Raw genomic sequence first — 24,871 nt, 5'->3', positions numbered from 1 at the left:
CAGCTTGTTTTCTTTCAATTTGGACAGGTTTTGTATTTGTTTTTGGAACTGATTGATCATTGGCCTTATTATTGCGTACCTATGTTTTTGAGTAAAAATTGTTTGTGTATAATTTTGTAATTTTTACTTAAAATATGAAGAAAAAAATGCACTGTTTATCACACTAGTGTGCTTTAATGTTTAACCAGGAAATTGTTTTGAAATGGTTTTAATTTTGTACAAAATAACAGTCACACACTTGTGGTACAAAAACAATAGCCTATAAATCACTCGGTACACTATTTAATCACCAAATATTGGATTCAGTCTTTTTCTCAACTTCATATATTTCACAAAATGGACAAAATTATCTACAAATAATGACTGAGGTCTGTAAGCTTTTACGATTTTTAAATGATGATCAATTCCAAATATATAGATAAAACTTGTCCTAATTGAAAGAAAATGAGTTGGCGAAGATTTAATCCAATATCAGGTGATGTAGCAAAATGAGAGATGTATAAGCAATATTTTGTAGGGCAGTCATTTTTGACTGGGAACAAGTGTTACAGTGTGGAGAAAAAACCCCACAAAAAGTATCAAAACAATTTTGGGAAGTTGTTAGACTCAGTAAAGTGAGAAGTCACTAACTTTTAGTCCAATGCAATAACATTAACTAGCATTTCCAGGTGCAGGAAAATGCTCTCCGTGGCAAAATAACCCAAACACAACCTGAGGGTTAAATTGAATTAGTCAAATGTACTTAAATAAAAGTAGCATAGAATGCGTTTGTGCACACACATCCTATGAGAGATATCAAATCTCATCTTTGGCTTTGGCCACCAGGACATTGTAACAAGGCACCTGACAGAGAAGAGTGTGGCAGATGAGCATGCGTCCTCTTTGGGTCCAGCTGTGTGGGCCACAGGCTCACAGTCAGAGCTCACACCTAGTGAAAGCTTGGTTACCAGTGACAATGTAAGTAATTTGCTTCCCCATCTGCCCATCTGATTTTCTATCTTTAGCTATCACACAGTTGATTTATTAATTTTTCTTCCTGGTTTTTCCAGGATGCATCTGAGAAGATTGTTACCGTTAAATCCAACTCTGTACTGAAGAGGGTAGCAGATAGAGATTCGATGGACAATGAGAGCCTGCTGTCCACCTCTTCCAACCTTGAACCCTTTGCTAGTGATGACTTGGGTATGCTTGCATATAGACACAATCATGTTAAAAACTATAGATGGGTTTAGGGCTGTCACTAACGATTATTTTGGCAATCAGGTAATCGGACGATTATTTTGTAGATTAATCGAGTAATTGATTTTTGTGTTTTTTGAAGTGTTAATAAAAATAGACCTAAGCAAACAATAGCTTTTAAAATGACTTGAAATACATATATAATAACAAGGCAATAATTGTTGGTTCAAATAAAGGATCAAAAGCAAGTAATCATATGGTTTTATAGAACAACACTGTTAAAATACATAATATACATATATGATATGATCAATCAACTTTATGTATAATTACACATCCCTTCATAGGCCGCCAACAACCTGGTAATTATTGTTTCACTTTACAGCAGATCAAGTCCTTGTTTAATATTTCCCAAATTACATTTAATTCAAATGTCAACTTAATATTTAACATTTGGCCACTTCTTTACGATAGAAATGCTACAGCAACTGACATTTCTCAGAATATGGGAACATCAAAACATGTAAATATAGAACTTTTATTTTGAAATTGTGATAAACAGTAACAGTTTACACATTTAGAAACATGTTGATGTATTCCCCTATGTTTGTGTAAGTTTATAAATTATTTACTTTACAAATCTGAATAAATATGATCCCAGATGAACGTTATAAGCAGCACAAACTCACAGCATATGTAGAGATGGAGTTTGAGGCCCATTTTACGCATATAAATAACAGTTTGTGTGTAGCAGCATTTATAGTGAACAGAGATGCACGTGACCTACAAACATGTAAATAAAGCGTTATATATTATATGCAGGGCATATATTTATTTAATTGATTCACAGCCTTTTTTAATTCACAATAGCCCTATGCTATAGTATGGTTTTTGGTTTTAATACATCGCGCAGCCTTAGAAAACGGTCTAATAATGTGGTTCTCATCCGTGTAATGCGCCACTTCCGGTATTTTGCAGGTTACTCTACATTTTTCAAAATCGAGTACTCAAAATGAATCGAGGAATCGTGACAGCCTTAGATAGGTTGTTTACCATGATCATGCTTGCTTTGCTGGGTTGGGGCTGGACTGAATTCTATCGTACTCCCCTTGAATACTTTCATGTTCCTCTCTCTCGCTCTCTTTCTCTCTCTGTCCCTTCGTTTCCTTTCTGCTTCTCCAGGCAACACAGTGATTCATTTAGATAAGGCATTGGCCAGGATGAGGGAGTATGAGCGCATGAAGCTAAGGGCTGAGTGTAACACAGATAACCCTGAGCACAGCCCTGGAGCTGCTGCTGCTGCTGCCTCAGCACCCACGCAAGGTATTCATGTGATCACTCTCAGACTTCAGAATAGACCTGAGATTCATTTGCAAGTGCTTCCAATGCAGGGCTCCAGACTGCGACCATTTTTTGAGAATGTGCGAGTTAAAATTTAAAAAAATCGCATTTGTGTGAGCGCATGGTCATGTACTCAGTTAAATTCACCATGCGCAACAGAACGCTGCTGGATCAGTAGCTGCTGCAGCCCGTATGTTCAAAATGAACGAGTACATCATGAATCCATTTTTCAAACCGTGTTTTGGACTTATCTCTACGGTACGCCTATAATAAGTGTGGATTTAATTAAATACTACTATTTTTCAGAGTCAGCTTTTTACTTTAACTTTTTAATAGGTTTTTTTTTTTTTTGAGAATATTTTGATTTGATTAAAACATTTTGCTGACATGAGGTCTTGTGTCACTGTCAGTCTTTTTACATCAGTATCAAACCATGGTATGCAGATTAAGACCACTATTCATCAGCATGCATTGATTAATTCCATGGTATGTAAAAAAAAAAAAAAAAGTTCAACCAAATCATATGCTGGTGTGACCAACTGAGAAAGTTGGTAGCTCCAGTGTAACCAGTGGAAAAGTTAGTCTGGAGCCCTGCTAATGGCATGTCCCTACCAGATACAATGCGACAAGCAAATGCTCTAAAAATGGAAATCAAACAAATGGCTGGTTAGAAACTTTTATATGCCTTATTTCATCCACATCTGCTCACGATGGACACTGTCTTCTGATGTCACAGCACACATCACTGTCAGTGATTCCATGTCTAAAATGAGTAATTCAGGCTAAGTACAGCCTGTACCTTTGTGTCTGGTACACATATCACACTAACACATTTCGTTCATTAGGCTGAAAGTAACCTGGAATATGTCTTTAATTAATCTGCTTGCTTTAAACATGCATATGATAAATGTTTGCACAATCAGTGGCTGACTAAATACTTTTTGGCCCCATTGTATGTCCCTTTACATAGCTCTACTTATGTGTGTTGAATGCATTTCTGTGTGTGTCTCTCTATTTTTAGGTGCAGGACATTCGTCTGCAGATGCACATTGTCCTCAGATTGACACACAACAGCTTGACCGACAGATCAAAGCCATCATGACAGAAGTTATTCCCTTCCTAAAGGTGAGCTTGCTCTACTTTTCACTTTAACATTTCAAATAAATCAACTGTTTAAGCTGCAGTTCAGAGATGTGTTGTTTTGCATGCGTCTTTCTGTCAGGAGCACGTTGGGGAGGTGTGTTCACACCAGCTGCTCACATCTGTGAGACGCATGGTGCTCAAACTCATCCAGCAAAATGATGAAAGTAAAGAGTTTGTTCGGTTTTTCCACCGACAGCTGGGTGGCATCCTGCAGGTTAGAACAAATTTAATGTATTTATTCCTTCAAATTCATTACATTAGTTATTAGCCTAGTATTTGAGTTGCTATGGTACCAAAAGTTGTAAAATTTCACAAAATCTAATATTTTGCTATTGTTACATCTTTATTTCCAGCAAAAATGGATGATGTATCTTGATGTATCTTGATCTTGATGCATCTTGATCTTGATGATGTATTTGCTCTTATTGTGATATAGATGGTTATTTCGCACACCCCTATATGAATAAAATGCATTTTTAAAAATCATGGGTGTGTTTGAACGTGACTCTGATGCCTAAAAATCTGTGTCGGAAGCCCACTAGTTGCAGATTTCATACGGCCATGAAAAACATGGAATTTTAAAATGGAAATTTCTAGGTCTGGAAAAGTTTTGGAAAAATAAATAAACCCAGAAAGTTTTGGAAAAGTCATTTAAATTTGTTTCACAAATATCTGTATAACAGAATGCCTATCCAGGTCCTGAATTTCGGCATGGGATTACATACAGTAGATTTTTTTTCACATTATTTTGGGACAGCTGGCAGAATTTTCTCCTGCCTAATCAGTGTTGATTCGTCACAAAAGTTTATAATTTTCACATCTTTTTAAACCATTTGGTTCTTTAAAGGCAGTTTTCTTTTCGCTCAGACACTTCCAAAGCGCTTGCATATAAAGCTGTACCAAATTGAGTTATTTTCGTGGCTTACTGCACTTAAAAATGTGTAAAACTTTGTAGTTGGATTACAGCCTACATTTAATTAAGGGTGCTTTAAATAGTTTTACGAAGTTGTTCTTTGTTTTGTGTGTGCACTCACAGGACTCCCTGGGTAAGTTTGTTGGACGGACGCTGCAGGACTGTGGTGAGGACCTGCTGGTAGAGATCTCTGAGATCCTCTTCAATGAACTTGCCTTCTTCAGACTGATGCAAGATTTAGATCAGAACACCTCTAAAAACAAATGCAGGACCAAGAGACGCTCTGACCACACATCCCCAAAACACTCGCCTCGCACTGAGGTAGGCTTGAGTGATTAATGTGTGTGCCTGTAGCAATGCTTCAGTGTTAAACGAGAATAATCTTTGCATTGTTTATTTAGGAGAAGAAAACGCTAGAGAGAGAAAATACATTCTCACCATCATATTTTGATGAAGACAGAGTAAGTTATAATTGTTGATACACTTAACATTCTCACAAATACACTAAGCTACACTGCCTCTGAATCTAACGCCCCACAGCAGAACAGTTTTATGTGTTATATATTCGCTTGCAGTCTCTATATGAAGTGATGAGTTGAGTTAAAAAAATAAAATAAAAATCTATTTGTTGCCTTTGCTGGTTTACAACAAATGTATAGCGGTGTTTATTTTAGTTTTATTCAAACCTGAATGTTTTCAATGTTGAAAATTGAGTTTCAATGTTTTTTCATTAGGATCAGGATGATACTGAGCAGCGAGGGACACCTCATGAGAGGGTAGAGGACAAGGAGAAAGATGCACAGAGCAGTGGAGCATCTGAGGTGGAAGAAGAAGAGGAAGAAGGGCTGCCTCTTTCTATAAGTAAGGTTATCAGCCAGAAACTAAAGGGGAAAAAAATAGCTATTGTTTTAAATAAATATATAATATCACTCAAAAGTTGGGGGCTGGTGAGAATTTATTTGTTTTTAAAAATATTTTTGTTCTCACCAAGGCTCCATTTATTTGATCAAAAAATACAACAACAGTAATGTTGTGAAATTTTACTTCAATTAAATTGTAATTGCTACTTTTAAAAAAAATGCATTTTAAATATATATCAACATAGAAAGTTAAGTGTCACATGATCCAGAAGTTATTCTAATTTGCTGATTTGGTGCTCAAGAAACATCTCTTATTTATATCAATGTTAAAAAAGTTGTGCTGCTTTATTATTTTAGTGGGGTAAAATTTCCCCCAAGGATTCATTTGGAAATCTTTTGTAACTGTAAAAGTCTACTATCGTTTTTTATTAATTTTTTTTTTTCTTGCTAAATAATAGTAGAATTTTTAAAGTTTAACCCTTTGGGGTCTTAGGGGGTTTTGGGGCCCTGGATAAGTTTTGACATGTCTTGAAATTTTCAGTTGCTTTAAAACACATTAATGACTAATTACACTGTATTCAGCACAAAACAGGGCTACAGTAATATGTGAGCAGCATGTATGTACATCTTTGTATTTATGAGAAAAATAAAGTTTATGCGTGTTTAAAAAAACAAAAACTAAATATCAAGCAGGGCTGCCAACTCTCACGCATTCAGTGTGAGACTCACGCAATTGAGCCAATTCTCACGCTCTCATGCCACACCCCCGATTTCTCAAGCTGAATTGTCAACAATGAGTTTATCTATAGATCTACCTGTTGAGCCACTCGTGATCTACTAGTTATACCGAAAATTAGATAAAATATCATGTAATATAGAGCAAGCGAGTGTGCATGCAAGACCGATATTGTGCTCCAAACCACGCGCGCAAGCACGGTAGAGGCAAGCGAGAGACCTTGCGTGTGTAGACTTACTCATCCAAAATTGTATCTACGGCTCGATCAAGTCGCTCTTCAAAATATAAACGATCGTCATCAGAGTCCCGCTCTTTTTCGGAGGAAAATGTGAACTCTTCATCACTATCCAGAGCAAGCTGAAGAGCTTCCTCACCAGTGTATCCTGCCATCTTCCAAATGCGCAGGAAAGTGGATGAATCAAAAGCAGAAAGTTTCATCATTAAAGGCATTTGCCTGGGGGCGTTTATCTATTTTGCAAAGATCAACTCACACATTATCTTATGAATAGCGTGTTCTGCGAGTGGGTTTAAACACATCAACGATTATTAGCGGAGACAGCAGAAACTGTACTTCTCTTAAGTTTCATACAGATTACATTGCATGAGAATATTCATTTTAAATGTGAATTGTTTTGTTTAAAAGACATTTAAAGCTTTATTTAGATGTTTGTTTCATGTTTGTGTGATGAGTATTAGCTGAGTTTCAGTCGATTTTCCAGTTTCAGAAAGATTTTTACGGAGACAGAGTGAGCTGAATGCGCACCCTGTTTATTTTCTTTATTTTACAAAACACAAGGTTTTAATGTCAATGTGAGTCTACACAACTAAAAGAGAACCCTCTATAGTTTATAGTATTGATTTTCATTTATATGACCAAAAATAAGTTGCTGCTATGTGAAAAAAATCCAGCCGGCATGTTTGCCGACCCCAAAGGGTTAAATATTGATTTAAAATATATATATTTGTTATATTCTATGTGATACAATAGTACGCATAAAATTGAGTATTCAACAATACCCTTTAGTGTTTGCAGGAGGTTGTCAATCTTATCGCCTACAGTTTGAGACTGTTCTGTAATGTATTTGATTTTGATAAGAATATGTTTGACCGTGTTGTGTGTGTATGGTCTTTTCTTTAGGCCTGTCTAAAGCAGAGACACAGGCTCTATGCAACTATGGCAGTGGAGAAGATGAAAATGAAGTGGAGGAGATAGAGGAGTTTGAGGCTGGACCTGTTGAGGTGCAAACATCACTACAAGCCTGCATGGACAACACTAGTGAACAGAGACAGGTGTGCTGGCATGCACACGAAAGAGCAAATAACCTGACTCAGAAGACATTAATAATGTCCTGTTGTGTTGTTTCAGTGCTCTGCCTTACAAAATGATGCCCCCTTGGAAACCAAATCAGACCTAGAAAGTCCCGAAAGCAGCCAATGTATGTCTTTCTTCTGTAATATTATACCATTAACATTTATTGGGGTATTTACAAACAACTCATTACAGTTGAAAAACATTTTTTTTTTCACTTTGTCTCACATTTTCTAACAGCTAAAAGCATAAAATCGGAGTCCAAAGTGACAGATCTGCAGCCTCCAGAGGAGGGCAGAGAGGAGGCAACAATTGGTTCAGAAGATGAAAGGCAGGAGGAGGAGGAGGATCGTACTGCTGCTTCAGCACAGGAAACTCCTCAGAGCTCAGATACAGCCAGCCCTGACACAGACTCTCCAGTCATGATCAACACCGATGTATGTCAGAGCAGCTTTTCACCTCAAACATCATTTAATCGTTTTTAAGAATGACCAAATTATGAAAAAAAGGGATTAAGTTCCTTTGTATGTAATGCAGGAGGCTGGATCTGGAAACAATAGCCAGAAATCAGATGAGGAAGATTTTGTGAAGGTGGAAGATCTCCCTTTTCAAATGTCTGTTCTGTGTGAGGTAAGAGCTTGAGGGGTCTCTCTCTAATAGGGATGGCCAGGATAGTGAAGTTTACAAATAAATGTGGGAAGTTTATCCACTTTTTTCCTTTTTTTTAATCAATTAATAGGCAATTATATTAATTTGCTTTATATAATATTAATAGTTTTTTTTCTTAATAATCATATATATATATATATATATATATATATATATGTGTGTGTGTGTATTCACATAGATGAATGATTTTCTAATTGTCTTTGTTTTTTAACTTGTACAGGAAGAACTTTGTAAGAGGATCTCAGAAGAGCAGCAAAATAACAACTTAGCAGCTGAAATTCTGAATGTAAATACAGAAGAGTTTACAGGAATGGTGGGAAATGCTCAAGCACTCAAAGAGCCTGGTAACTGTTAAATATCCTTTAAAACATTTAAGCTATCTGTTCAGACTTTACATGCAGTGACTTTAATAATTCAAAACTCATAAAATTCAGAGCTCAATTACTATGAGCTGTATATGAGCATATCCCTGTGATAGGTGAAGACATGTTCTACTCACTGTATTTTAAATCATCTTTTTTTTTTTTTTTTCCTTGTCAGAAACCATTGGAGCCCAGAGTGCATGAGAATGGTTCTTTGATTCATCTTTACACTACAAACCATAATTCATTCAACATTACTATAAAATGAACTTAATACCTTAAGATTTCTTGGAAACAACAGCTAAGCTAAGTATTAGTGGATTAGCCTGTCAGCATGTGTGATCTAACAGTTCAAGAGATGTTAAAGAAGTCTCTCTACACTTATAAAAAGTTTTATTCGGATTGTTTTATGGAGAATGTAGGAGAGGATGTTTTGAAAGGGTCTCTGTCTTTAAGCTGTTCTGTAGCCTGTAAGTACATTTTCTGTTTCTCTTTAAGCCAGAACTCTCAGTAAAAGCTCATTCAAATGCTAGTTTAAGGGATGCAAAACATTTTTGTGCATCTTTGTTTGGCATGGTTAGGCTTTTGTTTTTGCATTTTTTTTTTCTGGGATTCCTTCCCAGACGTTCAGCATTTTTTGTGAATGCAATATATAGAGGGCAATAGACGTTCCTCTAATTCAGGATAAAACTTCAAGCACATTTAGAAAAATTCTCTATTTAAATATATTTCACTTCACCCAGGATGGAGCTGAATCACATATTAGCACTGATAAATTGTCCTGTCCTCTCTTATTGCACTCTTTTAAATGTTTTCTCTTGCTTTCATTTTTACCTTTTTTTAAGGCATGTTGGCCATTGCTTGGGTTCTCACCCCATTTCACCTAATGTGATTCTCTAATGTTTAGATTGAGATTTAAAATGAATAAAACATTGATTTTTATCATTTCCTGCAGTGATTGCTCTCTCGGTTACATTTGCATAAAATCTCAATGCAACATTTTCCCCACAAAAAATACTGAATTTCCATGATTTATTGATGTTAGTTGTGTACATGTGTATACTGCTTGTACACTCATTTTTAGTTGATAATTTTTCCTCTTATACACATTGGTTGGCACTGAGGAGGTTTAATAAAGTTACAAGGCACCAGTAGTGTTGATTATCCAGTTGAAACACGTTCCACTGTACACATTTCTGTATGCTAAAATGTATGTTAAAAAAAAAAAATACAATTTGCCATATGCAATATAAATTTTCAGTGCAATTTCCCACACCCCCACACATCTTTAAACAAGTAGTAAATAGGCTGCTCTTCCTTGATTAACCAAGATGATGCCCTGATGATTGTTGCAAATCTTCTTAAATTAGCAAGCGCTGATTTTTAATGATGCTACATTTTGAATTGGATGGTTTTCCTTAAACATACATAAGAACGTCCCAGTGATGCAGCTTGCCCAGATGCCATCCATCACCACGGCATGCAGGGGTTAGGACAGTCACGGATATAAGACTCCAACGTCCCCTTAGACACCTCCATTAGAGAAGTGTATGTGGTCAGCTGCACAGCATCATAAAGGGAAGCGTTAAAGAACAAACCATAACATGCGCTACAAACTTATACATAAAACATTACCAGTAATGGATAATGAACCTACTTTATTTAAGACTGGCTTGGTGGACAGGACATCATAGACTGTCTTTAAGGAGATGTCCTGAAAGCGAATAGGGTCATGCATGTAAAATCACTATTATTAGGCAACCAGGACAAACATGATTTAGTTTTATTTATGTGTGAGGCCAACTCACATTCTGTGTGGTCTGATTCATGCATTTCATAGCAGGAGTTCTCCTGTCATCCAAAAACAGAGGCTCTTTCCAGTGGTCATAGTTAGTCTCCAAAACATACCACCTGCCATTCTTCACATCAAGCCTGAAATACATAGTTTTTCAGTTTATTATTAGTTTCTAACGAAAAAACTCACACGTCGTCTACTTTTAACTATGTGTAGTAGCAATGCTCACTCCAGTGGATTGATGTTGTGTGTTCTGGATCTGGTGATGATGCAGGCTTGACCCGTCTGGTTCCCTCCCAGGATGAAGTAAGCTGGAGCGAGCAGCTTAGTGTCAGACAACAGAGCCTTGGCACTTTCATAGCTAAAAGAAGACAACATCCAAATCATCTTCTTCATAAACCCAGTTCTTATTAAAGTTCAGGTAAAGACAAAAAATATGCACCAGTTTGGATTAATTATTATTTGTAATGTTTTCGATTTAAGTATCTTATGCTCACCAAAGCTGCATTTATTTGATGAAAAATCAAGTAAAATCAGTAATATTGTGAAATATTTAAAAAAAACTGTTTAAATATTTTCTATTTAATTATATTTTAAAATGTAATTTATTCTTGTGATGGTGTCATGATTCTGCCTTCTTGTCCTTGATTTTCTCTAGTCGTGAGGCAGGATCATGACAGAATCATATTTTGTGTGCAAGCGCATGGTCTGTTTGGGCCATGTGCTTGTTTTGTCTCGTTACGTTACCCCGCCCCCTTGTTATCCTCATCTTGTCATTATTGTCTAGTCAGTTTCACCTGTCCTTGTCATTAGTGTTCCCCTTTATAGACCATTTTGCTAGATACTGGTCAATACTGGTCCAGAAACACTTCCTGTTTCAGTTTGGAACTGTTTTCTTTTTCACATGTAAAGAAAACATCTTAAAGATGTTGTTTAACTTTTTGATTCAGTTTCACATGTTCTGTTGGTTGTCTTTTATCCCAGCTTTTATGTAGTGTTAAAAAAACTGAAACAGGAAGTGCTTTGCCTTGCCCTGTCTTGTTTTTCCCCATCATGGGTTTTTGTTTTCTGTTTTGTCCTTTAATAAATCCTGCGAAAGTCATTTGCCGTCTGCACTTGGGTTTATCCTACACCACCATAACAAATGGCAAAGCTGAATTTTCAGTGTCATTACTCCAGCCTTCAGTGTCACATGATCCTTAAGAAATCATTCTAATATGCTGATTTGGAGCTCAAATATTATAAATTATTATTATTGGTGCTCAATTATGAATAGTTATTTTTATTATCAATCTTAAAGTTTTTGCTGCTTATTATTTTGATAATTTTTTTTCATGATTCTTTGATGAATAAAAAGTTGAAAAGAACATTAATTTAGTGCTTCCTTGATGAATAAAAGTACTGATAAGTATAATAAATATTTTTTGAGCATCAAATCAGCCTATTAAAATCATTCCAGCGCTAATTATGCTGCAAATTCAGCTTTAAATCCCACATATACATTTAATTTTAAAATATATATTAACCTATACAATATATATTAATAGAGAACAGTTATTTTAAATGGTGATAATATTTCACAATACTATAGTTTTACTGTATTTTTCATCAAATAAATGCAGCCTAGGTGACTTCTTTAAAATAAAAAATAAAAACTTAATTTAGGGTCCAATTCTAACTAGTTGCTTATTAGCATGCATATTACTAGGATATTGGCTGTTTATTAGCACATACTAATGCCTTTTTCTGATTTACCATTTCTTCATCCCTTAATCCTACCCAATAGCTAAATTTAACAACTACTTTACTAACTATTAATAAATAGTAATTATGTCTTTATTGAGGCAAAAACTCATAGTTACTAGTAAAAATTGGACCCTAATCTAAAGTGTGACCATATTTTAAAATAACTATCTCTAGCCAACCTAGTTGCATTCTCCAACACAGAACGAGTCAGAAAACTCATCCACATGCCCTCTCTCTTCCCCAAGATCCACTCCAGAATTCCTGTAATTCATATCACACACTTAATCACAATAAAACTATATCAACGATCTGACCAAATGAAATAAGAGATCATCTTTGCAGAAATCTTCAACGTATTTCTCACAGTCATACCATATGCAAATAAAAGAGCAAATGCCTACCAATGTACCCTCCATCCAGACTGAATCGTTCATTCATAGTGAGTGTGAAAGAGCGCTAGAAAGAAAACAAAAGACAAAGAGTTGAGGGACAGAAGCAATGTGATTATTGACCAACAATCCATTCTTTCACAATGGTTCTTTCCTGTTAAACTGCAGAAGTGAGAAACTAAAAAGAGACAAAGGGTCATTCTGGATCCTGTCACCATGATTTATAATGCATTCTGGATTGAACTCTAATCAACTCAGATCGCTCATTCTGATTCTCTCATCCGTCCTTACCTGATGAATACCAGTCAGCATGCCCACGTATCCTGCAAAATTGGTGGATTTAAAGACAGTCTGATTGTTCCTTCTGAAGTCGAGGTTGACAATAAGTGGCTTCAGCTTCTCTGTGATGATCCATGACCTGTTCTTCAAATCCCAACTGTAAACAGAGGATTCCAAAGAACAGTCTGAAATATTGATGTTTTAGGCTTCAATATATAGTAGTCGACATCTGACCTTTCATCAAATGGTGACTACTGTTTATATATATATATATATATTCACTCAAAAATTACTGTAGGTTAACAACAAATACCAAAACAATGACACTAAACTCACCCCATGAAAAGTCCAAAGTCCAGGTTCCTTGCATGGATAAGATTGCCTAGAGTAAAAACAAAATATATCAACTTTATATCAAATACTCTAACTGTTCTAGTGATATTATGAACTATGTTCAAAGGTTTGGGGTCAGTAAGATCATGTTTTTGAAAGAAGTCTCATATTCTCACTAAGGCTGGATTTATTTGATCAAAAAATACAGTAAAACAGTATTATTGAGAAATATTACAATTTAGAAGAACTCTTATCTATTTTAATAATACATTTGTATTAATTTCTGTCAACAACAACAGCAAAAAAAAAAAAAATCTTTCTGATCTGAACCTTTGGAATAGTAGTGTATGTCATATAATGCATATTTGATTTGTTATAACAGATAAAAATGATAAAAAATAATCTCTCGAACAATGTTATATCAGATGATATCCTCACCCTTGGCATCCTCTGCAACCAGAGAAGTGCATACAGTGAACACCTCATAAAATATGTTGAAGAGCACCACCTCACCTGCGTTACAGAGAACAGTTGATGGAGTGAGTTGATGGTTTACGTTTTATTTAACAGTGTGAAACATGATGGTTTCGATGCATTTCATACCCAAAGGAACACCAGACACTGATGCTATTCCTCTGATCTCCTCATCGAAAGGATACGGCAAGGTGTTCACCATCAAGGGCTGAGGACAAACACATCAGTCCATTTAGTTATTACAGGTTTGTAGGTTTGTAGATCAGTGTGCCACAGCCAGATATGAGATTTAAGAGTGTCATATACTTCAATAAATAATGATTTAACATCATACGAAGTGATACGTTAGACTGCCGACTCACCAATTCCTTGTCTACTAGTTGGATGAGCTTCCCACTGGGAACAAAGGCATCTGCTAGATCTCTGATAGCCTGAATCATGCTCGCCATCTAAAAGACAAGCACATGAGCTCTTAAAGACATCATTGAACACATCAGCCCTTGTCAGATGACTCCTTTTTAATTTGCTTTTGGGTTTCAGTTCACTTTTGGTTCACGGTTAAACCTGACTCAATTATTGATGAGTCATCTGATTGTGGTTATTTAATCTGATCGCAATTATTTGAAATAACTGCAATAATTGTGCATTGATTTCACATTTTGCCTAAAAATGAGGTAAATTTAAACGCTTATAGAAATGTCATTGAGTGCATGTAAAGTATTTGAACTATAGAGCATTGAATCAGTGATGGTATAAACTCACATCCTTCTTTTTGTCTGTAATAACATCTGTCCATCTTTTGCTTGGTGGTAAGTCCAGATCAACGGTATACCAGGACACATCTCCTCTAAATCTAAAAGATACAGAGATTCAAATACAGATTTTCTTATCTTCTCCCCTCACACAACTTACAATTTCAATTATGTATACAATATATATATACTCATACTGCTATTAAAAATTTTGGGATCAGTAAGACTTTTAATGTTTTTAAAAGACATATCTTATGCTCACCTGAGTGCAAAAATGGAGGCTCTAGACCCTTCCAGAGCTGAGATATTGAGATATTTATAATGGCTTAAATGCTACGTGGTATCTCAATATCAGAGCCTCCATTTTTGCACTCAGGTCTAAGTCTCATGGCCCTCTATCAGAATGCAGAGTTTCAAGAAGATCAGAGAAACTCAAAATTTCGACCCAAAAAAAAAAACGACAGTGTTACCCCTTTCGTTTTTTTTTTTGTGCAAAAAAATATGTATTTCTCCAATCTTCTTGAAACTCTGCATAATCCAGAGTTTTGAGAAGATTGGAGAAACTTGATTTTTCGCCCGAAAACTGAAAAAAACGTAAGGGGTAACACTGTCATTTTTTTTTTCGGGTCGAAATTTTGAGTTTCGATATCTCAGCTCTGGAAGGGTCTAGAGCCTCCATTTTTGCGCTCAGGTCAAAGTCTCGCGGCCCTCTATCATGATCCAGAGTTTTGAGAAGATTGGAGAAACTTGATTTTTCGCCCGAAAACTGAAAAAAACGTAAGGGGTAACACTGTCGTTTTTTTTTCGGGTCGAAATTTTGAGTTTCGATATCTCAGCTCTGGAAGGGTCTAGAGCCTCCATTTTTGCGCTCAGGTCAAAGTCTCGCGGCCCTCTATCATAATCCAGAGTTTTGAGAAGATTGGAGAAACTTGATTTTTCGCCCGAAAACTGAAAAAAACGTAAGGGGTAACACTGTCGTTTTTTTTTTCGGGTCGAAATTTTGAGTTTCGATATCTCAGCTCTGGAAGGGTCTAGAGCCTCCATTTTTGCGCTCAGGTCAAAGTCTTGCGGCCCTCTATCATAATCCAGAGTTTTGAGAAGATTGGAGAAACTTGATTTTTCGCCCAAAAACGAAAAAAAAACGTAAGGGGTAACACTGTCGATGTTTTTTTAGGGTCGAAATTTTCAGTTTCGATATCTCAGCTCTGGAAGGGTCTAGAGCCTCCATTTTTGCGCTCAGGTCAAAGTCTCGCGGCCCTCTATCATAATCCAGAGTTTTGAGAAGATTGGAGAAACTTGATTTTTCGCCCGAAAACGGAAAAAAACGTAAGGGGTAACACTGTCGTTTTTTTTTTCGGGTCGAAATTTTGAGTTTCGATATCTCAGCTCTGGAAGGGTCTAGAGCCTCCATTTTTGCGCTCAGGTCAAAGTCTCGCGGCCTTCTATCATAATCCAGAGTTTTGAGAAGATTGGAGAAACTTGATTTTTCGCCCGAAAACGGAAAAAAACGTAAGGGGTAACACTGTCGTTTTTTTTTCGGGTCGAAATTTTGAGTTTCGATATCTCAGCTCTGGAAGGGTCTAGAGCCTCCATTTTTGCGCTCAGGTCAAAGTCTCGCGGCCCTCTATCATAATCCAGAGTTTTGAGAAGATTGGAGAAACTTGATTTTTCGCCCGAAAACGGAAAAAAACGTAAGGGGTAACACTGTCGTTTTTTTTTTGGGTCGAAATTTTGAGTTTCGATATCTCAGCTCTGGAAGGGTCTAGAGACTCCATTTTTGCGCTCAGGTCAAAGTCTCGCGGCCTTCTATCATAATCCAGAGTTTTGAGAAGATTGGAGAAACTTGATTTTTCGCCCGAAAACGGAAAAAAAACGTAAGGGGTAACACTGTCGTTTTTTTTCCGGGTCGAAATTTTGAGTTTCGATATCTCAGCTCTGGAAGGGTCTAGAGCCTCCATTTTTGCGCTCAGGTCAAAGTCTTGCGGCCCTCTATCATAATCTAGAGTTTTGAGAAGATTGGAGAAACTTGATTTTTCGCCCAAAAACTGAAAAAAACGTAAGGGGTAACACTGTCGTTTTTTTTTTCGGGTCGAAATTTTGAGTTTCGATATCTCAGCTCTGGAAGGGTCTAGAGCCTCCATTTTTGCGCTCAGGTCAAAGTCTCGTGGCCCTCTATCATAATCCAGAGTTTTGAGAAGATTGGAGAAACTTGATTTTTCGCCCGAAAACTGAAAAAAACGTAAGGGGTAACACTGTCGTTTTTTTTTCGGGTCGAAATTTTGAGTTTCGATATCTCAGCTCTGGAAGGGTCTAGAGCCTCCATTTTTGCGCTCAGGTCAAAGTCTCGCGGCCCTCTATCATAATCCAGAGTTTTGAGAAGATTGGAGAAACTTGATTTTTCGCCCAAAAACGAAAAAAAAAACGTAAGGGGTAACACTGTCGTTGTTTTTTTCGGGTCGAAATTTTGAGTTTCGATATCTCAGCTCTGGAAGGGTCTAGAGCCTCTATTTTTGCGCTCAGGTCAAAGTCTCGCGGCCCTCTATCATAATCCAGAGTTTTGAGAAGATTGGAGAAACTTGATTTTTCGCCCGAAAACGGAAAAAAACGTAAGGGGTAACACTGTCGTTTTTTTTTTTCGGGTCGAAATTTTGAGTTTCGATATCTCAGCTCTGGAAGGGTCTAGAGCCTCCATTTTTGCGCTCAGGTCAAAGTCTCGCGGCCCTCTATCATAATCCAGAGTTTTGAGAAGATTGGAGAAACTTGATTTTTCGCCCGAAAACGGAAAAAAACGTAAGGGGTAACACTGTCGTTTTTTTTTTTCGGGTCGAAATTTTGAGTTTCGATATCTCAGCTCTGGAAGGGTCTAGAGCCTCCATTTTTGCACTCTGGTCAAAGTCTAGCGGCCCTCTATCATAATCCAGAGTTTTGAGAAGATTGGAGAAACTTGATTTTTCGCCCGAAAACGGAAAAAAACGTAAGGGGTAACACTGTCGTTTTTTTTTTTTCGGGTCGAAATTTTGAGTTTCGATATCTCAGCTCTGGAAGGGTCTAGAGCCTCCATTTTTGCGCTCAGGTCAAAGTCTCGTGGCCCTCTATCATAATCCAGAGTTTTGAGAAGATTGGAGAAACTTGATTTTTCGCCCGAAAACGGAAAAAAACGTAAGGGGTAAGTAACACTGTCGTTTTTTTTTTCGGGTCGAAATTTTGAGTTTCGATATCTCAGCTCTGGAAGGGTCTAGAGCCTCCATTTTTGCGCTCAGGTCAAAGTCTCGCGGCCCTCTATCATAATCCAGAGTTTTGAGAAGATTGGAGAAACTTGATTTTTCGCCCGAAAACGGAAAAAAACGTAAGGGGTAACACTGTCGTTTTTTTTTTGGGTCGAAATTTTTAGTTTCGATATCTCAGCTCTGGAAGGGTCTAGAGCCTCCATTTTTGCGCTCAGGTCAAAGTCTCGCGGCCCTCTATCATAATCCAGAGTTTTGAGAAGATTGGAGAAACTAGATTTTTCGCCCGAAAACTGAAAAAAACGTAAGGGGTAACACTGTCGTTTTTTTTTTCTGGTCGAAATTTTGAGTTTCGATATCTCAGCTCTGGAAGGGTCTAGAGCCTCCATTTTTGCGCTCAGGTCAAAGTCTCGCGGCCTTCTATCATAATCCAGAGTTTTGAGAAGATTGGAGAAACTTGATTTTTCGCCCGAAAACGGAAAAAAAACGTAAGGGGTAACACTGTCGTTTTTTTTCCGGGTCGAAATTTTGAGTTTCGATATCTCAGCTCTGGAAGGGTCTAGAGCCTCCATTTTTGCGCTCAGGTCAAAGTCTTGCGGCCCTCTATCATAATCTAGAGTTTTGAGAAGATTGGAGAAACTTGATTTTTCGCCCAAAAACTGAAAAAACCGTAAGGGGTAACACTGTCGTTTTTTTTTCGGGTCGAAATTTTGAGTTTCGATATCTCAGCTCTGGAAGGGTCTAGAGCCTCCATTTTTGCGCTCAGGTCAAAGTCTCGTGGCCCTCTATCATAATCCAGAGTTTTGAGAAGATTGGAGAAACTTGATTTTTCGCCCGAAAACTGAAAAAAACGTAAGGGGTAACACTGTCGGTTTTTTTTTCGGGTCGAAATTTTGAGTTTCGATATCTCAGCTCTGGAAGGGTCTAGAGCCTCCATTTTTGCGCTCAGGTCAAAGTCTCGCGGCCCTCTATCATAATCCAGAGTTGTGAGAAGATTGGAGAAACTTGATTTTTCGCCCGAAAACTGAAAAAAACGTAAGGGGTAACACAGTCGTTTTTTTTTTCGAGTCGAAATTTTGAGTTTCGATATCTCAGCTCTGGAAGGGTCTAGAGCCTCCATTTTTGCACTCAGGTTAAAGTCTCGCGGCCCTCTATCATAATCCAGAGTTTTGAGAAGATTGGAGAAACTTGATTTTTCACCCGAAAACGGAAAAAAAAGTAAGGGGTAACACTGTCGTTTTTTTTTCGGGTCATAATTTTGAGTTTCGATATCTCAGCTCTGGAAGGGTCTAGAGCCTCCATTTTTGCGCTCAGGTCAAAGTCTTGCGGCCCTCTATCATAATCCAGAGTTTTGAGAAGATTGGAGAAACTTGATTTTTCGCCCGAAAACTGAAAAAAACGTAAGGGGTAACACTGTCGTTTTTTTTTCGGGTCGAAATTTTGAGTTTCGATATCTCAGCTCTGGAAGGGTCTAGAGCCTCCATTTTTGCGCTCAGGTCAAAGTCTCGCGGCCCTCTATCATAATCCAGAGTTTTGAGAAGATTGGAGAAACTAGATTTTTCGCCCGAAAACTGAAAAAAACGTAAGGGGTAACACTGTCGTTTTTTTTTCTGGTCGAAATTTTGAGTTTCGATATCTCAGCTCTGGAAGGGTCTAGAGCCTCCATTTTTGCGCTCAGGTCAAAGTCTCGCGGCCTTCTATCATAATCCAGAGTTTTGAGAAGATTGGAGAAACTTGATTTTTCGCCCGAAAACGGAAAAAAAACGTAAGGGGTAACACTGTCGTTTTTTTTTTCGGGTCGAAATTTTGAGTTTCGATATCTCAGCTCTGGAAGGGTCTAGAGCCTCCATTTTTGCGCTCAGGTCAAAGTCTTGCGGCCCTCTATCATAATCCAGAGTTGTGAGAAGATTGGAGAAACTTGATTTTTCGCCCGAAAACTGAAAAAAACGTAAGGGGTAACACTGTCGGTTTTTTTTTTCGGGTCGAAATTTTGAGTTTCGATATCTCAGCTCTGGAAGGGTCTAGAGCCTCCATTTTTGCACTCTGGTCAAAGTCTAGCGGCCCTCTATCATAATCCAGAGTTTTGAGAAGATTGGAGAAACTTGATTTTTCGCCCGAAAACGGAAAAAAACGTAAGGGGTAACACTGTCGTTTTTTTTTCGGGTCGAAATTTTGAGTTTCGATATCTCAGCTCTGGAAGGGTCTAGAGCCTCCATTTTTGCGCTCAGGTCAAAGTCTCGCGACCTTCTATCATAATCCAGAGTTTTGAGAAGATTGGAGAAACTTGATTTTTCGCCCGAAAACGGAAAAAAACGTAAGGGGTAACACTGTCGTTTTTTTTTCGGGTCGAAATTTTGAGTTTCGATATCTCAGCTCTGGAAGGGTCTAGAGCCTCCATTTTTGCGCTCAGGTCAAAGTCTCGCGGCCCTCTATCATAATCCAGAGTTTTGAGAAGATTGGAGAAACTTGATTTTTCGCCCGAAAACGGAAAAAAACGTAAGGGGTAACACTGTCGTTTTTTTTTTGGGTCGAAATTTTGAGTTTCGATATCTCAGCTCTGGAAGGGTCTAGAGCCTCCATTTTTGCGCTCAGGTCAAAGTCTCGCGGCCCTCTATCATAATCCAGAGTTTTGAGAAGATTGGAGAAACTAGATTTTTCGCCCGAAAACTGAAAAAAAACGTAAGGGGTAACACTGTCGTTTTTTTTTTCTGGTCGAAATTTTGAGTTTCGATATCTCAGCTCTGGAAGGGTCTAGAGCCTCCATTTTTGCGCTCAGGTCAAAGTCTCGCGGCCTTCTATCATAATCCAGAGTTTTGAGAAGATTGGAGAAACTTGATTTTTCGCCCGAAAACGGAAAAAAAACGTAAGGGGTAACACTGTCGTTTTTTTTCCGGGTCGAAATTTTGAGTTTCGATATCTCAGCTCTGGAAGGGTCTAGAGCCTCCATTTTTGCGCTCAGGTCAAAGTCTTGCGGCCCTCTATCATAATCTAGAGTTTTGAGAAGATTGGAGAAACTTGATTTTTCGCCCAAAAACTGAAAAAAACGTAAGGGGTAACACTGTCGTTTTTTTTTTCGGGTCGAAATTTTGAGTTTCGATATCTCAGCTCTGGAAGAGTCTAGAGCCTCCATTTTTGCGCTCAGGTCAAAGTCTCGCGGCCCTCTATCATAATCCAGAGTTTTGAGAAGATTGGAGAAACTTGATTTTTCGCCCGAAAACGGAAAAAAACGTAAGGGGTAACACTGTTGGTTTTTTTTTTCGGGTCGAAATTTTGAGTTTCGATATCTCAGCTCTGGAAGGGTCTAGAGCCTCCATTTTTGCACTCTGGTCAAAGTCTAGCGGCCCTCTATCATAATCCAGAGTTTTGAGAAGATTGGAGAAACTTGATTTTTCGCCCGAAAACGGAAAAAAACGTAAGGGGTAACACTGTCGTTTTTTTTTCGGGTCGAAATTTTGAGTTTCGATATCTCAGCTCTGGAAGGGTCTAGAGCCTCCATTTTTGCGCTCAGGTCAAAGTCTCGCGGCCTTCTATCATAATCCAGAGTTTTGAGAAGATTGGAGAAACTTGATTTTTCGCCCGAAAAGGGAAAAAAACGTAAGGGGTAACACTGTCGTTTTTTTTTCGGGTCGAAATTTTGAGTTTCGATATCTCAGCTCTGGAAGGGTCTAGAGCCTCCATTTTTGCGCTCAGGTCAAAGTCTCGCGGCCCTCTATCATAATCCAGAGTTTTGAGAAGATTGGAGAAACTTGATTTTTCGCCCGAAAACGGAAAAAAACGTAAGGGGTAACACTGTCGGTTTTTTTTTGGGTCGAAATTTTGAGTTTCGATATCTCAGCTCTGGAAGGGTCTAGAGCCTCCATTTTTGCGCTCAGGTCAAAGTCTCGCGGCCCTCTATCATAATCCAGAGTTTTGAGAAGATTGGAGAAACTTGATTTTTCGCCCGAAAACGGAAAAAAAACGTAAGGGGTAACACTGTCGTTTTTTTTCCGGGTCGAAATTTTGAGTTTCGATATCTCAGCTCTGGAAGGGTCTAGAGCCTCCATTTTTGCGCTCAGGTCAAAGTCTTGCGGCCCTCTATCATAATCTAGAGTTTTGAGAAGATTGGAGAAACTTGATTTTTCGCCCAAAAACTGAAAAAAACGTAAGGGGTAACACTGTCGTTTTTTTTTTCGGGTCGAAATTTTGAGTTTCGATATCTCAGCTCTGGAAGAGTCTAGAGCCTCCATTTTTGCGCTCAGGTCAAAGTCTCGCGGCCCTCTATCATAATCCAGAGTTTTGAGAAGATTGGAGAAACTTGATTTTTCGCCCGAAAACGGAAAAAAACGTAAGGGGTAACACTGTTGGTTTTTTTTTTCGGGTCGAAATTTTGAGTTTCGATATCTCAGCTCTGGAAGGGTCTAGAGCCTCCATTTTTGCACTCTGGTCAAAGTCTAGCGGCCCTCTATCATAATCCAGAGTTTTGAGAAGATTGGAGAAACTTGATTTTTCGCCCGAAAACGGAAAAAAACGTAAGGGGTAACACTGTCGTTTTTTTTTCGGGTCGAAATTTTGAGTTTCGATATCTCAGCTCTGGAAGGGTCTAGAGCCTCCATTTTTGCGCTCAGGTCAAAGTCTCGCGGCCTTCTATCATAATCCAGAGTTTTGAGAAGATTGGAGAAACTTGATTTTTCGCCCGAAAACGGAAAAAAACGTAAGGGGTAACACTGTCGTTTTTTTTCGGGTCGAAATTTTGAGTTTCGATATCTCAGCTCTGGAAGGGTCTAGAGCCTCCATTTTTGCGCTCAGGTCAAAGTCTCGCGGCCCTCTATCATAATCCAGAGTTTTGAGAAGATTGGAGAAACTTGATTTTTCGCCCGAAAACGGAAAAAAACGTAAGGGGTAACACTGTCGGTTTTTTTTTGGGTCGAAATTTTGAGTTTCGATATCTCAGCTCTGGAAGGGTCTAGAGCCTCCATTTTTGCGCTCAGGTCAAAGTCTCGCGGCCCTCTATCATAATCCAGAGTTTTGAGAAGATTGGAGAAACTAGATTTTTCGCCCGAAAACTGAAAAAAAACGTAAGGGGTAACACTGTCGTTTTTTTTTTCTGGTCGAAATTTTGAGTTTCGATATCTCAGCTCTGGAAGGGTCTAGAGCCTCCATTTTTGCGCTCAGGTCAAAGTCTCGCGGCCTTCTATCATAATCCAGAGTTTTGAGAAGATTGGAGAAACTTGATTTTTCGCCCGAAAACGGAAAAAAAACGTAAGGGGTAACACTGTCGTTTTTTTTCCGGGTCGAAATTTTGAGTTTCGATATCTCAGCTCTGGAAGGGTCTAGAGCCTCCATTTTTGCGCTCAGGTCAAAGTCTTGCGGCCCTCTATCATAATCTAGAGTTTTGAGAAGATTGGAGAAACTTGATTTTTCGCCCAAAAACTGAAAAAAACGTAAGGGGTAACACTGTCGTTTTTTTTTTCGGGTCGAAATTTTGAGTTTCGATATCTCAGCTCTGGAAGGGTCTAGAGCCTCCATTTTTGCGCTCAGGTCAAAGTCTCGTGGCCCTCTATCATAATCCAGAGTTTTGAGAAGATTGGAGAAACTTGATTTTTCGCCCGAAAACTGAAAAAAACGTAAGGGGTAACACTGTCGTTTTTTTTTCGGGTCGAAATTTTGAGTTTCGATATCTCAGCTCTGGAAGGGTCTAGAGCCTCCATTTTTGCGCTCAGGTCAAAGTCTCGCGGCCCTCTATCATAATCCAGAGTTTTGAGAAGATTGGAGAAACTTGATTTTTCGCCCAAAAACGAAAAAAAAAAACGTAAGGGGTAACACTGTCGTTGTTTTTTTCGGGTCGAAATTTTGAGTTTCGATATCTCAGCTCTGGAAGGGTCTAGAGCCTCTATTTTTGCGCTCAGGTCAAAGTCTCGCGGCCCTCTATCATAATCCAGAGTTTTGAGAAGATTGGAGAAACTTGATTTTTCGCCCGAAAACGGAAAAAAACGTAAGGGGTAACACTGTCGTTTTTTTTTTTCGGGTCGAAATTTTGAGTTTCGATATCTCAGCTCTGGAAGGGTCTAGAGCCTCCATTTTTGCGCTCAGGTCAAAGTCTCGCGGCCCTCTATCATAATCCAGAGTTTTGAGAAGATTGGAGAAACTTGATTTTTCGCCCGAAAACGGAAAAAAACGTAAGGGGTAACACTGTCGTTTTTTTTTTCCGGGTCGAAATTTTGAGTTTCGATATCTCAGCTCTGGAAGGGTCTAGAGCCTCCATTTTTGCACTCTGGTCAAAGTCTAGCGGCCCTCTATCATAATCCAGAGTTTTGAGAAGATTGGAGAAACTTGATTTTTCGCCCGAAAACGGAAAAAAACGTAAGGGGTACCACTGTCGTTTTTTTTTTTTCGGGTCGAAATTTTGAGTTTCGATATCTCAGCTCTGGAAGGGTCTAGAGCCTCCATTTTTGCGCTCAGGTCAAAGTCTCGTGGCCCTCTATCATAATCCAGAGTTTTGAGAAGATTGGAGAAACTTGATTTTTCGCCCGAAAACGGAAAAAAACGTAAGGGGTAACACTGTCGTTTTTTTTTTCGGGTCGAAATTTTGAGTTTCGATATCTCAGCTCTGGAAGGGTCTAGAGCCTCCATTTTTGCGCTCAGGTCAAAGTCTCGCGGCCCTCTATCATAATCCAGAGTTTTGAGAAGATTGGAGAAACTTGATTTTTCGCCCGAAAACGGAAAAAAACGTAAGGGGTAACACTGTCGTTTTTTTTTCTGGTCGAAATTTTTAGTTTCGATATCTCAGCTCTGGAAGGGTCTAGAGCCTCCATTTTTGCGCTCAGGTCAAAGTCTCGCGGCCCTCTATCATAATCCAGAGTTTTGAGAAGATTGGAGAAACTAGATTTTTCGCCCGAAAACTGAAAAAAACGTAAGGGGTAACACTGTCGTTTTTTTTTTCTGGTCGAAATTTTGAGTTTCGATATCTCAGCTCTGGAAGGGTCTAGAGCCTCCATTTTTGCGCTCAGGTCAAAGTCTCGCGGCCTTCTATCATAATCCAGAGTTTTGAGAAGATTGGAGAAACTTGATTTTTCGCCCGAAAACGGAAAAAAAACGTAAGGGGTAACACTGTCGTTTTTTTTCCGGGTCGAAATTTTGAGTTTCGATATCTCAGCTCTGGAAGGGTCTAGAGCCTCCATTTTTGCGCTCAGGTCAAAGTCTTGCGGCCCTCTATCATAATCTAGAGTTTTGAGAAGATTGGAGAAACTTGATTTTTCGCCCAAAAACTGAAAAAACCGTAAGGGGTAACACTGTCGTTTTTTTTTCGGGTCGAAATTTTGAGTTTCGATATCTCAGCTCTGGAAGGGTCTAGAGCCTCCATTTTTGCGCTCAGGTCAAAGTCTCGTGGC

At 38.4% G+C, this 24,871-nt stretch overlaps 2 protein-coding genes across 17 annotated transcripts in view; one reads left to right on the top strand and one right to left on the bottom strand.

Moving 5' to 3' along the window:
* The window catches only part of pcm1 (pericentriolar material 1), a 37,735-nt gene extending 28,278 nt beyond the window's left edge, over positions 1 to 9,457 (top strand). For 9 of the 16 annotated variants that reach the window (XM_089132413.1, XM_039674999.2, XM_089132411.1 and 6 more), the window contains 14 exons: positions 826 to 957; positions 1,050 to 1,182; positions 2,362 to 2,502; positions 3,542 to 3,645; positions 3,743 to 3,877; positions 4,700 to 4,897; positions 4,978 to 5,037; positions 5,311 to 5,437; positions 7,311 to 7,462; positions 7,539 to 7,608; positions 7,722 to 7,918; positions 8,019 to 8,111; positions 8,371 to 8,494; positions 8,691 to 9,457. In XM_089132413.1, the coding sequence (XP_088988539.1) occupies positions 826 to 957; positions 1,050 to 1,182; positions 2,362 to 2,502; positions 3,542 to 3,645; positions 3,743 to 3,877; positions 4,700 to 4,897; positions 4,978 to 5,037; positions 5,311 to 5,437; positions 7,311 to 7,462; positions 7,539 to 7,608; positions 7,722 to 7,918; positions 8,019 to 8,111; positions 8,371 to 8,494; positions 8,691 to 8,716 (1,692 nt within the window). In that variant the 3' untranslated portion in view covers positions 8,717 to 9,457. The remainder of the gene's footprint in view (positions 1 to 825; positions 958 to 1,049; positions 1,183 to 2,361; positions 2,503 to 3,541; positions 3,646 to 3,742; positions 3,878 to 4,699; positions 4,898 to 4,977; positions 5,038 to 5,310; positions 5,438 to 7,310; positions 7,463 to 7,538; positions 7,609 to 7,721; positions 7,919 to 8,018; positions 8,112 to 8,370; positions 8,495 to 8,690) is intronic. The other 7 variants (XM_089132414.1, XM_089132412.1, XM_089132409.1 and 4 more) reach the window with 3 other exon arrangements.
* Positions 9,458 to 9,530: 73 nt separating this feature from the next.
* The window catches only part of asah1b (N-acylsphingosine amidohydrolase 1b), a 32,342-nt gene continuing 17,001 nt past the window's right edge, over positions 9,531 to 24,871 (bottom strand). Inside the window, exons 3-14 of the mRNA XM_089132415.1 lie at positions 14,291 to 14,381; positions 13,891 to 13,977; positions 13,658 to 13,736; positions 13,493 to 13,567; positions 13,058 to 13,103; positions 12,734 to 12,878; positions 12,455 to 12,509; positions 12,233 to 12,314; positions 10,537 to 10,668; positions 10,321 to 10,444; positions 10,170 to 10,226; positions 9,531 to 10,072 (exon numbers count right to left, since the gene is read on the bottom strand). Coding sequence (XP_088988541.1) covers positions 9,983 to 10,072; positions 10,170 to 10,226; positions 10,321 to 10,444; positions 10,537 to 10,668; positions 12,233 to 12,314; positions 12,455 to 12,509; positions 12,734 to 12,878; positions 13,058 to 13,103; positions 13,493 to 13,567; positions 13,658 to 13,736; positions 13,891 to 13,977; positions 14,291 to 14,381 — 1,063 coding nt within the window. The 3' untranslated portion in view covers positions 9,531 to 9,982. The remainder of the gene's footprint in view (positions 10,073 to 10,169; positions 10,227 to 10,320; positions 10,445 to 10,536; positions 10,669 to 12,232; positions 12,315 to 12,454; positions 12,510 to 12,733; positions 12,879 to 13,057; positions 13,104 to 13,492; positions 13,568 to 13,657; positions 13,737 to 13,890; positions 13,978 to 14,290; positions 14,382 to 24,871) is intronic.

The sequence above is a fragment of the Pimephales promelas genome, chromosome 6 (genome assembly GCF_988280905.1).
Source record: "Pimephales promelas chromosome 6, fPimPro1.hap1.1, whole genome shotgun sequence".
Taxonomy (NCBI): domain Eukaryota; kingdom Metazoa; phylum Chordata; class Actinopteri; order Cypriniformes; family Leuciscidae; genus Pimephales; species Pimephales promelas.
This window is presented reverse-complemented; position numbering and strand designations above follow the sequence as displayed.